Raw genomic sequence first — 15,404 nt, forward strand, 5'->3', positions numbered from 1 at the left:
AGTTGTCTAAATGGGCATTGTTTTCTTATGTTTCACTTTCTTAATGGAATTTTGGTTTAGACTTCTTTTCAAGATTTATATTTAATCTTTAATTCAACTATTTAAATAGTTTGATATTTGTTTGTTGTTGTATGTTGTAGTTTTTTTCCCCCTCTTGTGTGGAACATGGGCTAGTCCAGTTGTATAAATGTGTTCTTATGGTGTCATTTGTTAGGTCAGTTCAGTTTGTTTGTCATGCTCTGTTATTTTGAGTTCAGTTTTGTTCTGTTGACCTCTTTTATAGGCCTAAGTCAGTTTATTTGATTTTTTTGAATTTTGATTTTCTGCTTTAAACTTGTGAAGGTTTGTTTTGATTAATTAAAAATATAGTTTTTTTGGGAAGCTCGTTTTTCCTATGCCTACTAATTTTTTTTTGACTGCTGGGTCCCTGACAAGTGGTGGCAGCGGTGGGATCTACCAGTAGGAGGCATAGTTTCCTAAAAATAACTTTTTTCTCCTCTCCCTTTTCCTCTGTTTTTTTGAACATCGAGCTCTATGCCCCATGAATCGGGGATGACGGAAAGCAGCCCCAAGGACTGCTCTGGTAGAGGAACCTGAAGACGCATTGCAGGAGCTGGGGGAGGATGGAGTGGCAAAGGATGTGAGAGAGGCTGGTGATATAGAGCCTGAAAGTAGAGAGCCAACGCGTGCTGACTTGACAGGCCTGTTCCGAGCACATATGGCAAACATGGATGCCCGGGAAACTCAAAGGAGTCAAGAATATGCCCAGCAAGAGCTTCGGTTTAAAACCCTTCAGCACCAGTTCAGTTTGTTGCAGCTGGAGGTGCAGGCTCGCACAACTCCAACTCTTAATCTACTGCTGACTGTTGGGGACACCTTGGAAAGTCCGGATGATGATGCGGTCGCTAGCCGTTCCCTGTCTCAGTCCACCGCCTGTCGAAAAGATCTCTCTGAAAGTCGTGAGACAGGTCAGTGTCAATTTAAAGAGCCCAGACTTGAGAAGTTGTCTGAATCTGAGGCAGACATGGTTTTATGTTTATGTGGCGCGATGCAACACAACGCGTAAAAAGACAGTACAAGTCATTATAATCCATAATTATGTCCCCACTGGATGCAACAAATGCCTCGTTTATAATGGGTTTTAATGTTTTTGTCTCGTCGCTCCGGCCGGACGGCGTCACAGTATGGTAAGGGGCGTAACATTTCCGTCACACGCTTGAGGTATTCGGCCAATCACAACGCAATGGATAGCTGGCCAATCAGAGCACACCTCACTTTTCAGAACGATGAGCTTTGTAAAAATCTATGCGTTTCAGGAAGGCGGGGCATAGAGGAGAAACAATAATGTACAGTATGTGGAAAATAATGTGTTTTTAACCTTAAACCGCATAAACGCATTTCATTACACCAAATAATGTTCTTTTTAACAGCATAATATGACCCTTTTAAAATAAACATTATAGGACAAAAACCTGAGACATAAAAGTGCCAAGTTTGAAGAAACACTCACATCTATGTGTTTTGTGGAAATACAGGAAGGACTGTGACAAGCAAAAAAGGACCAGACTGATGAAAGAACTACAGAGACTTGTGAAGGGAAATATTAAAACAGTAAGTAAAACCTCTTTATTAAGCTGAGCATTCACTGTTTGAAATGATATATCAATATTTTATTGTAAAACGCTTGCCTTTTCTTTGATAGATTGCCTTTGCTCATGATTCCACCCGAGTGCTTCAGTGCTTTATTCAGTTTGGCAGTGATGAGCAGAGACAGGAGGTCTTCGATGAACTCAAAGGTTGGTCTTCTCATCAGTGCAATGAAACTGAATTTATGTGAAGTGATTGTCTCTCCTAATCCTTTTCACTTTCTAGAGCACCTTGTGGAGTTGAGTAAATCGAAATATGCAAGAAACATTGTGAAAAAGTTTCTAATGTATGGGTAAGTCACGTCAGTTTCTCAGTAAATTATAATGCAGTTATTCTGAAAAACATGGACTAAATAACATTCTCTCCTAAAAGTGTTTACATTGTTTGACTTGATTCAGAATGAGAACGATCCATGATTTTATGATCCACTCAAAGAGGAAATGTTAAATAATATGGATTTGTCCTGTAGGAGTAAACAGCAGGTGGGGGCAGTGATGTCAGCTTTTAAGGGGAACGTCAGGCAGATGCTCAGGCACTCCGAGGCGTCTTCAGTAGTCGAGTACGCTTACAACAACAAGGCCGTCCTGTCCCAGAGACTCATGCTCACCGAGGAGCTCTACGGAAACACATTCCAAGTCTGCAAGGTACTTGAGCTCTGAGCTGCTGGGTTCTTGGAAGCTTTGTTTCTGAAGGTCATAGAAAGATCAGTGTGTTAGTTGTCCGCAACGATGGTGATAACATGTTCTTTTTTGCAGTCCTCAGTTTGTCCAACATTAAACAAGGTTTTGAAAGCAAATCCAGAGAAATTCGAGAGCATCATGGATGAAATGAAGCAGATCCTCACACCAATGGCACAGAAGTGAGTTTTTAGGGCTGTCTACTGAAATCAGTTTTGCATTTTTTTTTTTTTTATTGTCTGCGGTTTATTTTTAATTGCTATATTTATGTACACATGGTGAGTTTTTTGTTTGGGTCAAGATGTTAGATCACTGTGACTGAATACATCGCTACCCAAGTTATTTTTGCTAGAAATCCTACTTGGAAGAAATGTGGTTTATATATTATAAAATGCATTATGTATTATGTAAAATAAAATGTATTTATCAGTTGGTTAATTTAATGAATTAAGTACAAATCTTTTAAGTCTGTATTTTTTTTTAAATTATTTTATTTATTTAATGAATTATTATTTTATTATTTATATTTTTTATTTAATGAACTCGAAGCAAATATGATTGTGATGATTCTAACAGAGAAATGACAATTCTCAAATCACTGCAAAAAAGTTTTATTATGTAACACCTAAGTTAAAAACAAAATAATTTTTCATTCATTGAAGTGAAGCTGAAATGAAATATAATTATTAGATGAAAAACATCAATGAAAATGAGAAATGTTGTGAGAGCAAGTAACTGAATTTAAAATAGGGTTATTTGAAGTATTAAATTACTAAAACTGTAATAAATTAGGGCCAAATACAAACATTAAAAATAAAAATATCAAAAGCACATAGTAAAATTGCTAACATGTAAAAGAAAACTAAATATAAAAATAAAATTCAGAATATGCATAAATGCTACAAGAGTAAAGGCCCGTTCACACCAAGGACGATAACTATATAGATAACGATAAAGATATAGTTCTAAAAATCGTTCTCAATATTAAAGAATAGCAAAGTCCACACCACAACTATAACGATAAAGACAAAGAGAAACGATATCGTTGGAATCACATTCAAAACGATTTTTCTCCAGCTGATGAATGATAAAAAATTGACAGCCAATCAGAATCCATCCTGCTGTAACGAGCTAAAAAATGTAAAGCGGCAGACGAGCGTGTGCTTAGAATAAACAGACGATATTGTTTGCTGGTGTGGACGCTAATATTGTTATCTTTATAGTTATCTTTATAGTTATCATTTTTGGTGTGAACAGGGGTTAATACCGTCCATCAGTACTGGCATGTGATTCAGTTTTCTCTTAATATGTAATCTTTGGGTGTATTAAAGGGATAGTTCACCCAAAAATGAAAATTTGATGTTTATCTGCTTACCCCCAGGACATCCAAGATGTAGGTGACTTTGTTTCTTCAGTAGAACACATTTGATGATTTTTAAGTCCAACCGTTGCAGTCTATCAGTCGTATAATGCATGGCAATGGCAACAAAATCTATGAGAGTAAAAAAACATGCACAGACAAATCCAAATTAAACCCTGCGGCTCGTGACGACACATTGATGTCCTAAGACACGAAACGATAGTTTTGTGCCCGAAACTGAACAGTATTTATATCATATTTTACCTCTAATACACCACTATGTCCAACTGTCTTTGGGCGCGCACACGCCATCCGGTGCGTGAGGTGTGTACGCGCTCTGGCGTAGTTTACGTTAATGGGTGTGTTGATATCCAGCCGAAGAGCAATCAACCATAACTTCAGGCGAGCAGGCTCAGAAGTTGGGAATACGTGGAAAGTCGCCACTCCCAAATGAGTTCGCGCGAGAGAACATAATCTTTTAGTTTAAGTCGGTTTGAGCAATCCGGATAAGCGCAAATAAGTACCATTTTGATTAGCCGTCGTACCTACAATGACTGTGCACTGTGTAAACAATGAGTGACGTATACGTGCGAGAGATCACTTCCGGCGCTTGCGTAAACTACGCCGGAGTGCGTACACACCTCACACACCGGATGCCGTGCGCGCACCCAAAGACAGTTGGACATAGTGGTGTATTAGAGGTAAAAAATTATATAAATACTGTTCAGTTTCTGGCACAAACCGATCGTTTCGTGACTTAGGACATCAATGTGTCGTCACGAGCCGCAGGGTTTAATTTGGATTTGTCTGTGCATGTTTTTTTTACTCTCATAGATTTTGTTACCATTGCCATGCATTATACGACTGATAGACTGCAACGGTTGGACTTAAAAATCATCAAATGTGTTCTACTGAAGAAACAAAGTCACCTACATCTTGGATGTCCTGGGGGTAAGCAGATAAACATCAAATTTTCATTTTTGGGTGAACTATCCCTTTAATGCATTACGGTCCCTCTACAGGGAGGCCGTCATTAAACATTCATTGGTCCACAAAGTTTTTCTGGACTTCTTTGAGCACGCTCCAGCCAAACGGAGAATGGTGAGTGTTGTGACCAGAGATGACCACCAGTGTATTTGCTGCTGCTTGCTGTTTAATGTCTGTTGTGGTGTGACGTCCTTCAGGAGGTGATCGAGTCCATCAGAGAGTCGGTCGTGTACATGGCTCACACACATGACGGAGCCAGAGTCACCATGCACTGTTTATGGCATGGCACTCCCAAGGTTAGCACTCTTTTAAACATGTCATTTTAGACAACATGATTGCTGCTGTTTGACATGGTTTTTTGTCAATGCTCTTTTTTTCTTTTCTTTTTTTTCAGGACCGAAAAGTTATAGTAAAAACGATGAAATCATACATTGCAAAGTTTGCAATGGTAAGCTGCCCTTCCTTATCTATACAGTAAGAATGGGTGAATATCACAGAAGTCTAGATTGCACTGCCATTCATACGTTTGGGATCCGTAAGATTTTTATTGTTTTCTAAAGAAATTTCTTATGCTCAGAGAAAGGCTGTGTTTATTTAATCAGAAATACAGAAATAAATGTAATATTGTGAAATATTATTATGATGTAAAATAGCATCTTTGATGAATAAAAAGTTAAAAAGAAGAGCATTTATTTAAAATAGTAATCTTTTTTTAACTATACCATTCAAAAGTTTGGGGTCAGTAAATTTTTATTCATTCTTTTTTAATTTTATTTTTCATATTTTTATTCAGCAAGGATGTTTTAAATTCATCAAAAGTGATGGCAAAGACTTGTATTGTTAGAAAAGATTACTATTTTGAATAAATGCTGTTCTTTTAAACTTTTTATTCATCAAAGAATCCTGAAAAAAGTATTGCAGATTCCCAAAAAAATTAAAATTTTATATATATATATATATATCCGTACCCACTGTATATATATATATATATATATATATATATATATATATATCTCATTGACAGTTTTCGTGAGATTCACCCAGTTAATGGATTAATTTTAGTCCATCACATGTATTACATGAGTAAAAAAAGATTCATTTATGTATTTTCAGGGTGAATATGCTCATCTTGTACTGTTGGCTGCATTTGATTGCATCGATGACACCAAGTTGGTTAAACAAATGATCATCTCAGTAAGTGCTCTTTAGTTTCTTTAGTTTCTTTCAAGTTAGATATTATTTATTTAATAGTTGATGGTTTATCTGTCTTATTTCAAATATTTGAATAATTTAATATTTCTAATATAATGTTTATTTTACTCTCAGGAAATGGTTTGTTCCCTATCTGAAATAATCAGCAATAAATATGGTAAAAAGGTGCTGCTTTACCTGCTGAGCCCAAGAAACCCAGCCCATCTCTTACCTGAGATCATTCAGGTGCTTGAGAAAGGTGACGGCAATGCACACAGGTATGTCACATGAGAAAATGTCCTGTCTTCTATTGACATGTACTGCATTTGGCTCATAAGTGTCAACCACAGCCCTAAAACAGTGTCAGATGGAAAATAAAGGATGATGCTGAAGCATATGTTTTTCCTCTTATAGTAAGAAGGATGTTGTGATCAGGAGGACAGAGCTGCTGGAGGCCGTGTCTCCTCCTCTGCTGAAGTACTTGTGTAAGAACACTCAGTCTATGGTCCTGGATAAAGCGTGTAGCGTGGCTGTGAGGGACCTCCTGGGCGCCGCCATCGGCGATCTCAGACCTGCCATGGAGGCTGTGGCGGCTCAGGCAGCCGAACCCCTCATACCGGGCGGAGAAGATGGCGAGGTAATGAATCTACGAGTTTCTGCCATAATACTGACAACCCTCTATGAACACCTTGGCAATTGAATCGCCATTCATTAATTTATTCAAGTTTATTTTTAAATAACATTATCCAGGGCTTAAAGTTCTCCGGCACCGTGCCGGATCTCCGGCGTGTGCCGTTTAACTGCGGGAAAATAAGATAGCCTAGTCCTCCTACACAACCCTCTCTACATTGTGAGTAAATCACTCGCATATGCGACTAAATCTTCACTCTGGGCAACTAAATTATGTCTAATATTAGCCAATTGCTAATAAATTCTCAGATTTTACTCGCCAGTGTGTGAGTTGGAGGCTGAGTATAAGTTTAGCTCAGATATACTTTCACTCGCCGAACACTCTGACTGAGCGCTTCAGAGTTTCACTCTCCGTCAAGCGATCTGTGCAGTGATGCCAAACCCCTCCCTCAGAAAATCTCTAGAACCACCCTCAAAAGTCTCGCCAAATATGAAGGTAATATGAAGTAAATATATATATATATACTTTACAAATGATGACAGTATAAAAAATATAACAAAAGATTAAGTATAACAAAAAATTCTGAAGTGAAATTAGGAAATGCCTGTGCTCTGCAAGCACATCAAACATGATGGAAATTATTGAAAGACACAAAAGACACATAATGTTGGTAATTTGTTTTATGTGTCACCAAAGTGCATCCCTGTCCTGCTCAAATACAACAGATAAGAGATATTATGATTCTCCAAAAACAAAAACTTTATTCATACAAACTTGTTTGTCAACACACTCTATTACTACAAAGTGCAAAATACTGCATCCCAGCACACATGACACGATGATGCACTGTGTCTCTTTCTCATTATCTGGTTGACATGACTGTGCATGAATTGTGGTATAACTTTTGTGTCCTTGGTTAAAACAAGATGTACATTTTTTTTCTCCGCCATCTTGATTGATGCTTATAATAGGTGCGTTCGACTTGAAGCACGGCTACAGACGGCGATCAACGAGAGTAGCCGCTTGCAGTCCGGGTCGGAGTTGAAAATGGAGCCGTCAAGCCGGACACTTTCTGCTCCCGTTAGTGACGCTCACACGGTGTTACTCTATCACAGATGAGGTGAATTAAATGCGATATTTGTCAAATACACAGATGTTTCAGAAACACTTTCATGAGCAACAGAAACACTTTTTATATACTGCTTAATACAGCGCCATCTGTTCAAGAATAAAGTTCAACGTAAATATATACTATTTAAATACTAATAAAGTGGGGGTATATATGCTTTCATGATAAACGTGACTCAATATAACATTGCGACTACAGTAAAAAAGCTTTTACTGTTCTAAAAACACAGATTTATGAGCAGTATTGGATTTGAAGATGTTAGAAACACACGTCATTGTTGTCGCGGTGAATTTGGCCAATCGTGAAACAGCTGTGTCGTCATCAGCACTCCTGCAGTCGCTCTGAAAAAGCTGTGCCAGCTGAATCTGCCGGGTGCTCTCGAAACGTTATTGCGATACTTTGATGCCACACGTGACAGTGACGTGGCGTCGGTTCAAGTCGGACTAAATTTCTAACCGGCATCTTCAAGTCAGCCGCCGATCGGTCTGCGCAGTGCTGCATGAAGTCGAACGCACCTGTTGGCATGATTGAGAGCAAACGTGAGAGGCCACGGGCCTACGACAGGGTAAAATAAAAAATCTCCAAAAAATCGTTAGTTTTATTTAAATATAGCTAAAATAGCTCCTTGTCGCAAAAAATAAAAAAAAGCTGCAGCTACAATGAGAAAGTAGCTAAATTTGGCGACAAAATCCCCAAATTGGCAACACTTGGATCTGTGCTGTTTTTCAGTTCATCTGAATGGATGTGCAATGCACCTGTATTTAACATACCGTAAACTCTAGTGTGAAGGTGCACAACGACGAGAGGGAGAGAGAGAATTTTGCGCGCTACATGTAAACGATATTCTTTGTTGTATTTTGCTGTCAAAATAACAGAGTTCCTTTGGAATTCTTCAGCTTTTAAGAACTGCCGGGTTTTCCGGTAGTGGGGGGAACTAATGCGCAAACGGCAATCTCATTGGCTGGCGCTCACCTATTATCGTCCCTGTTTTGATTTCAGCAAATCAGTTCGAGCGAACGCACACAACCTGATTAATATTCATGAATCCAGTAGCTCATTAATCCTTGGTGTGTTTTATATTGTTCTTATTAGTAGAATTCGTATAATTGTTATCTTATCAGTATTTTTTGTTAGTTTTTCCCCAATTTTTTTTTTTTACAGAAACACTGAATGACCAAAAAAGCACCACCACCAGTCCGAAGTTCAGTTAAAATGACTAATATGCATTCATACATGATTATCAAGTTTTAATTCTAACTACTAAAGTTCTATCATTAAATAATATTGATTCTCATATTATAATGCTTGACAGACTGATGTTAAGAGTGTACTTTCAGATATTTAAAAAACTGTGCCATTTTACGAACAAACATTATATATATATACGTTGGTGGACAGCCATTTTTAGGTCTCTCCAGAGATGCTCAGTTGGGTTTAAGTCAGGGCTCTGGCTGGGCCATTCAAGAACAGTCACAGAGTTGTTGTGAAGCCACTCCTTCGTTATTTTAGCTGTGTGCTTAGGGTCATTGTCTTGTTGGAAGGTAAACCTTCGGCCCAGTCTGAGGTCCTGAGCACTCTGGAGAAGGTTTTCGTCCAGGATATCCCTGTGCTTGGCCGCATTCATCTTTCCCTCGATTGCAACCAGTCGTCCTGTCCTTGCAGCTGAAAAACACCCCCACAGCATCTTGCTGCCACCACCATGCTTCACTGTTGGGACTGTATTGGGCAGGTGATGAGCAGTGCCTGGTTTTCTCCACACATACCGCTTAGAATTAAGGCCAAAAAGTTCTATCTTGGTCTCATCAGACCAGATAATCTTATTTCTCACCATCTTGGAGTCCTTCAGGTGTTTTTTAGCAAACTCCATGCGGGCTTTCATGTGTGTTGCACTGAGGAGAGGCTTCCGTCGGGCCACTCTGCCATAAAGCCCCGACTGGTGGAGGGCTGCAGTGATGGTTGACTTTCTACAACTTTCTCCCATCTCCCGACTGCATCTCTGGAGCTTAGCCACAGTGATCTTTGGGTTCTTCTTTACCTCTCTCACCAAGGCTCTTCTCCCCCGATAGCTCAGTTTGGCTGGACGGCCAGCTCTAGGAAGGGTTCTGGTCGTCCCAAACGTCTTCCATTTAAGGATTATGGAGGCCACTGTGCTCTTAGGAACCTTAAGTGCAGCAGAATTTTTTTGTAACCTTGGCCAGATCTGTGGCTTGCCACAATTCTGTCTCTGAGCTCTTCAGGCAGTTCCTTTGACCTCATGATTCTCATTTGCTCTGACATGCACTGTGAGCTGTAAGGTCTTATATAGACAGGTGTGTGGCTTTCCTAATCAAGTCCAATCAGTATAATCAAACACAGCTGGACTCAAATGTACCCACTGTATATCTGTACCCACTGTATATCAGTCTGGCAAGTAAACAAAAATGCTAGCCAATGGCGATTCAATTGCCAAGGTGTTCGTAGAGGGCTGCTCCATTAAAAAAAAAAAAAAAAACCTTATCACGTTCAAGTTAATGAGTTCGCCTACCAGTGTATGAGAGGAACACCGCTTTCACTCTCCACCAAACTAACATTACTAGCCAAGCAGGCTTTTTTGGTCATAAAAAGCTGCGAGGCGCAATGGTCAAAGATTTCCATCTAGAGCCATATTTATATAGAAACGCTATTTTGTATATAATTAACGGAGCTTTGTAAACAGCTCCGAGTAATCACGTCATCTCCATAAGGATTGGCAGAACAGATTTACCTGTAGTTTTGAAAAGGTCCTGTTAGGGCTGCACGATTAATCGAACGCGATTAATCGCGATTGCCATGCACATTTTGTCAGTAAAGCCGGTTCTGTGATTAGTAGTAAATCTCCATCACCTGCTTTCAGATGGAGCAGCATTTACTACACAGAGCCGTAGTTCTCTGACAGGCTATGCAAAATCGCGTTCATAATTGTAGGATTATGAAATTGTTTGGCGATAGTGACAGCTGTTTGCGTAGCTAGTCAGTGATACAGTGAATACTGTGTAGTAAATGCTGCTCCATCTGAGAGCACGTGAAAATACCACATTTAATTACATGTTTTTACTCCAAACTCACTTCATAACGTCAGTCGAGTGTTTGAAATAAATCCTTCTGTGAGATGATGTGGCTTCTTACACAGAATAAGGCACGCAATATTTCATTGTATTCTAAGCAGTGATAATGGCTATGTCGATTAACATTTCATTATAGATATATTTTGATGATGAAAATTATAATAATAAGATATATATATATATATATATATATATATATTCCCGTAGTCGTGTGTTTATTAGTCACGTTGAATCAATGAAGAAGTTAAATATTCTGTTTATTCAGCTGAAGCGATAGGCATTTCATGGCATTTCTTCGGGGCATATTTGGATTTTCAGCGCAAGAGTGCCCTCTGGCCTTCGGATGGAGATTTACTACAGATCACAGAACTGTGCTTCACTCAAAGATACGCATGATAATCGCAGCTTCTTCCTAATCGCGATTTATTGCCTTTGCAATTTAATTTTGATTAATTGTGCAGCCCTAGGTCCTGTTCACACATGATCTCTTAACAGCAATTTACCAGTGAAGACTGTATGTGTGAAAGGGGCTAAACTCTTCCTCTGCATATGCGGTGAGTTTGGGTTGCTTAACATTCATCTGGGAAAACTGTGCATTATCTCACTTAATTTGTAACTTAAGTCATTTATAAACCTATGCCAACACAGAATACATCAACATATTTCTAAATATGCGATTTATTGTAGATCACGATTTCAAAATGAAAGTTTCTCCCTTTGCATGTGGCCAAATATTGCAATTAAATGGATTTAAACGTTGTTGAATCACATGAAACATCACCAGGCCGTTGGCGCCCTCTGCAGGTATTTGTTATAATATTACATTATGTATTTAACAGTTGTCCAATAAAACCATATACTTGGTTTTGATACTTTATTTGAGTTAGTTAATATTGCCTCACCGTTACTTTATATATAAATATAGTCATATTAAAGCCTGTTTTTCACTTAGTTCTATTTGTATTACTAAAACATAATTGTCAGAATAATCAGTAGATTACTTGATTAGCAAAATAATTGTTAGTTAAGCCCTAGATTTAAAACATTTCAAAATATAACTGCATTGTTCTACTTTTTGTAATTAAAAGACAAATATTTTGTCATTCAAATATTTCTTAAAGTATTAAAACATTGTCTCGTTCTATGAGATAAGTTTGTCACAGCCCTAGTGTCTGAGCAGTGATATAGCTCATAATTTTCCAAGTGTATGATATAGCATAGCTTTCATTCTTCAGGTCAATCATATACTCGTGAAAAAAAATCAGGTTGAATAAGGAAAGCAATAACTTTGCCATAGCATCCTTTCAAATGTTAAAGTTGCCACAGCCATTGCATTCTTTGCATGTGCAGCACTTTATTTGTACCATTTGTTTTATTAGTTTATATATTAGAATTTGAAAGCCAATAACAATATTTTTTGATAAGTGATAAGTGAGATCTGATTTTAGTCCTTGAAAACCAAAAGAGTAGTGCTTGAAAAGTCCTTGAAAGTCCTGGAATTTCATTTTGCAGTATCTGTACAAACCCTGTTTAAGTTACCAGTTCTTGGAGCATTTTATTTTGTTGTTGTTAATTGAACTGAACTGTACTGCAGTTTTCTGTAGTAAACGGTCTTTGTATATTTCCTATTTTATATTCATTTCCTGGTGTTTCATTTACAATTATTTCTTTTGAACAAAGCAATTTCAGAAATTTCATGTTTTAAATTGTAGGTCATCTTGTACCATGTCAAGGACAAATATAACCAGCAAAACTTGATATCAAAAGCATCCTAAATGTTACATGTGTTTGCATTATAGTGAGTAACCTTTCCCGGTATTGCTGTTTCAAATATCCCACCATAATCTGTAGTCTGAGCCAAGGCTAATGGCAAGGGCATATATGTTACTAGTTAGTTTCAAGGAAAATAATTTTCCAAATAATGTTCTTTTTTTTTTTTCTTTTTTTTTTGCAGCCAAATAACCCTGTGTATGTGTCCGCCCCTGCAACCCCCGGAAAAAAGTTCAGGTTTAGGATTTTTTTTTTTTTGCTTAAACCCCTGATTATCTTCATTTAAAAAATGCTGCATTCATGGCACAAACGGGCTAATGGCAAGGGCATATATGTTACTAGTTAGTTTCAAGGAAAATAATTTTCTTTTTTTTTCTTCTTTTTTTTTGCAGCCAAATAACCCTGTGTATGTGTCCGCCCCTGCAACCCCCGGAAAAAAGTTCAGGCTTAGGATTTTTTTTTTTTTTGCTTAAACCCCTGATTATCTTCATTTAAAAAATGCTGCATTCATGGCACAAACTAACAGTGAAAATACTTCTAAAACAATTGTTCATCTTAATTTCAAAATTTATGGTAACACTTTAGAGACCAGTTCTCACTATTAACTAGTTTCTTATTAGCATGCATTATTAGAACTTACAAAACACATTAATACTTCATTCTGCATGACCATATTTTTGATCTCTTAAACTTAACAACTAACTTACTAACTAGATTAGGAGTTCATTGAGGCAAAAGTCAGTTAATTGTGAGAATTGGTCCCCAAACTAAACTATCTGTTCATATTATTGAATGGTCTTGAGCTAATGTGAACTAACAATAAACAGTTGTATTTTTATTAACTAACAATAGCAAATATTAATAAATACTGAAGCAGAGGTATTGCTTATTAGTTAATGTTAGTTAATGCATTAAGTAGTGGGTCTTTATTCTGGAGTCTATTTTTTATTTTTTTTTGTAGAAATGTTTGAAGCATTACAGGGTTTCAGGTTTTATTTATTTTTATTTTTTTTATGGTAATGGTTTGATAATTGTGTTTCCTGTAGCTTCATATGGCAGAATTTTTTTTTTGTAGAAATGTTTGAAGCATTACAGGGTTTCATGTTTTATTTATTTTTATTTTTTTTATAGTAATGGTTTGATAATTGTGTTTCCTGTAGCTTCATATGGCAGAACACCCCGCTGGTCATCTGGTGTTGAAATGGTTGATTGAGCAGGATGCTAAGATGAAGGAGGCAGAGAGAGAAGGCAAGTACAAAATGTCAAACCCTGACACACTCAGGATCACAGCTTTGAGTTTAAAAGCTTGATGGGAATTTTGAGAATACTTTTGGATTTCCTTTTCCATTCTTAGAAGTCATTTTCTTTATGTAAACTTGCTAATAAAAACCAATTGAGCAGTTTTCCAATGCGAACAAATGTTTTACTGGCCTGTCCTGACTTATTTTATTCCCCAGAGCGTTTTTCCAGGATTCTTCTGGAGAAGGTGGGGTTGGAGAACCTCAAGACGTGGGCTTTAGTCAACCGTGGTGCCATTGTTCTTTGTTGGTAAGTTTATGACCTTCACAAATGAACGGATCTAAAAATAACAAAATACACTCCCTTTTATGCACTCTGGTAAGATAGAAAACTTGCTTTTGAATTGGTGGGCGTAAAATAGCACAGCAGCCATTGTTCTGTGAGCGCTGGTTAAATACTGAATACACACAGAAGAACATCCCTGTGCAATCATTCATGTTTAAAGCCCCTCCTTTACAAAGCCTCCAAAAGTGCTTATACTATGACATCCCAAGCTCTCTATCGCAGCAAATTTGCTGCTTTTCCATCACGCTGTCTTTTAAACCATGATTATTAGCTGGGGGAATTCCCTACAGTGAGCTTTAGGTTAAGCACATCTGCCACAGTCCTGCTTCATTATTCTATGCTGTTGTCTGTATGCTAATAAACTGTGGCTCCCAGCTGCCATTGAAATCGGCAAACCCTTGAGTTACATGCCGCAAAGGATTATGGGTTCTTTCCACTCCCCAACTCAGCCTCAGTCTTTGTGCGTGACCTCTTATAATCTCCCTAAGACTTTAAGCAGTGAGAGATGTTTCTTTATATTTTTAGCCTAGACTGTTTGTTTATTCTGATGTCATTTTCCCACCAGTCAAATAGGAAATAAATGAACCCCCTGCTGTATGCAGAGACACGTTTAACGTATGAGTGGATCTGTGAAATGGTTCATTGTATTTGATTGAGGTTTCAGCTGCTTTTTGGGGTTTTCATTGTGTTTCCACAGCCTTCTCCAGAGTGCAGATGAAAGTGTTGCTGAAGAAGTGGAAGTTATGCTGAAATCCATCTTTCCTGAACTACAGAAGATCCAGAACTCGAAAGGAGTTGAGGTTCTGCTTGAAAAACTGGCCTGATCTGCCAAATCAGTTGTTTTGTTAGTTTTTTCATTTTTAAACTGATGTATGTAAATACAAAAGACACAAAAATTGTTTATTTTATTATAATTTTTCTTTTTAATCTCATGAAACCAATCAAGAACATGTCTATACAGGTTATATTTCACCCCAAAAATCAATGGAAACATTTTCATGAAAATTAAGCAAATGATGCTATAATGTGGACAGAAATGCTATGATAATATTTCTTGCACAACATTTAATATATGCTGATTAAAAAATGCCAATTCTGATTTTCACTTCTATTTCGAGAAACTTAGGAGGAAATGTGCTTAATTATGAAAATGTATCAACGGACATACGACTCTTTTTATACATTTTTTTCTTTTGATTTTTGAGGTGAAATACAATCCAGAGATTTCTATACATTAATGCATTAACTATAAATGTAATGCAGATTCTGAATGAATTACTTTTGAAGAATATTTTATATTAGCTTGTATTTAAATAATAATTATAATAATAGAATAGTAGAAATA

At 37.3% G+C, this 15,404-nt stretch overlaps 1 protein-coding gene across 1 annotated transcript in view; it reads left to right on the plus strand.

The window, feature by feature from the left end:
* LOC107558704 (pumilio RNA-binding family member 3) overlaps positions 1-15,217 on the plus strand; it is a 30,091-nt gene extending 14,874 nt beyond the window's left edge. The window contains exons 5-18 of the mRNA XM_016242370.1: positions 1,536-1,611; positions 1,703-1,796; positions 1,873-1,939; positions 2,117-2,291; positions 2,403-2,506; positions 4,707-4,785; positions 4,869-4,967; positions 5,066-5,119; positions 5,785-5,865; positions 5,998-6,140; positions 6,277-6,499; positions 13,636-13,723; positions 13,933-14,023; positions 14,757-15,217. Of these exons, the coding sequence (XP_016097856.1) occupies positions 1,536-1,611; positions 1,703-1,796; positions 1,873-1,939; positions 2,117-2,291; positions 2,403-2,506; positions 4,707-4,785; positions 4,869-4,967; positions 5,066-5,119; positions 5,785-5,865; positions 5,998-6,140; positions 6,277-6,499; positions 13,636-13,723; positions 13,933-14,023; positions 14,757-14,883 (1,501 nt within the window). The 3' untranslated portion in view covers positions 14,884-15,217. The remainder of the gene's footprint in view (positions 1-1,535; positions 1,612-1,702; positions 1,797-1,872; positions 1,940-2,116; positions 2,292-2,402; positions 2,507-4,706; positions 4,786-4,868; positions 4,968-5,065; positions 5,120-5,784; positions 5,866-5,997; positions 6,141-6,276; positions 6,500-13,635; positions 13,724-13,932; positions 14,024-14,756) is intronic.
* Positions 15,218-15,404: the final 187 nt, after the last annotated feature.

Source organism: Sinocyclocheilus grahami, unplaced genomic scaffold (assembly GCF_001515645.1).
Source record: "Sinocyclocheilus grahami isolate Dianchi unplaced genomic scaffold, SAMN03320097.WGS_v1.1 scaffold655.1, whole genome shotgun sequence".
In the NCBI taxonomy this organism is placed as follows: domain Eukaryota; kingdom Metazoa; phylum Chordata; class Actinopteri; order Cypriniformes; family Cyprinidae; genus Sinocyclocheilus; species Sinocyclocheilus grahami.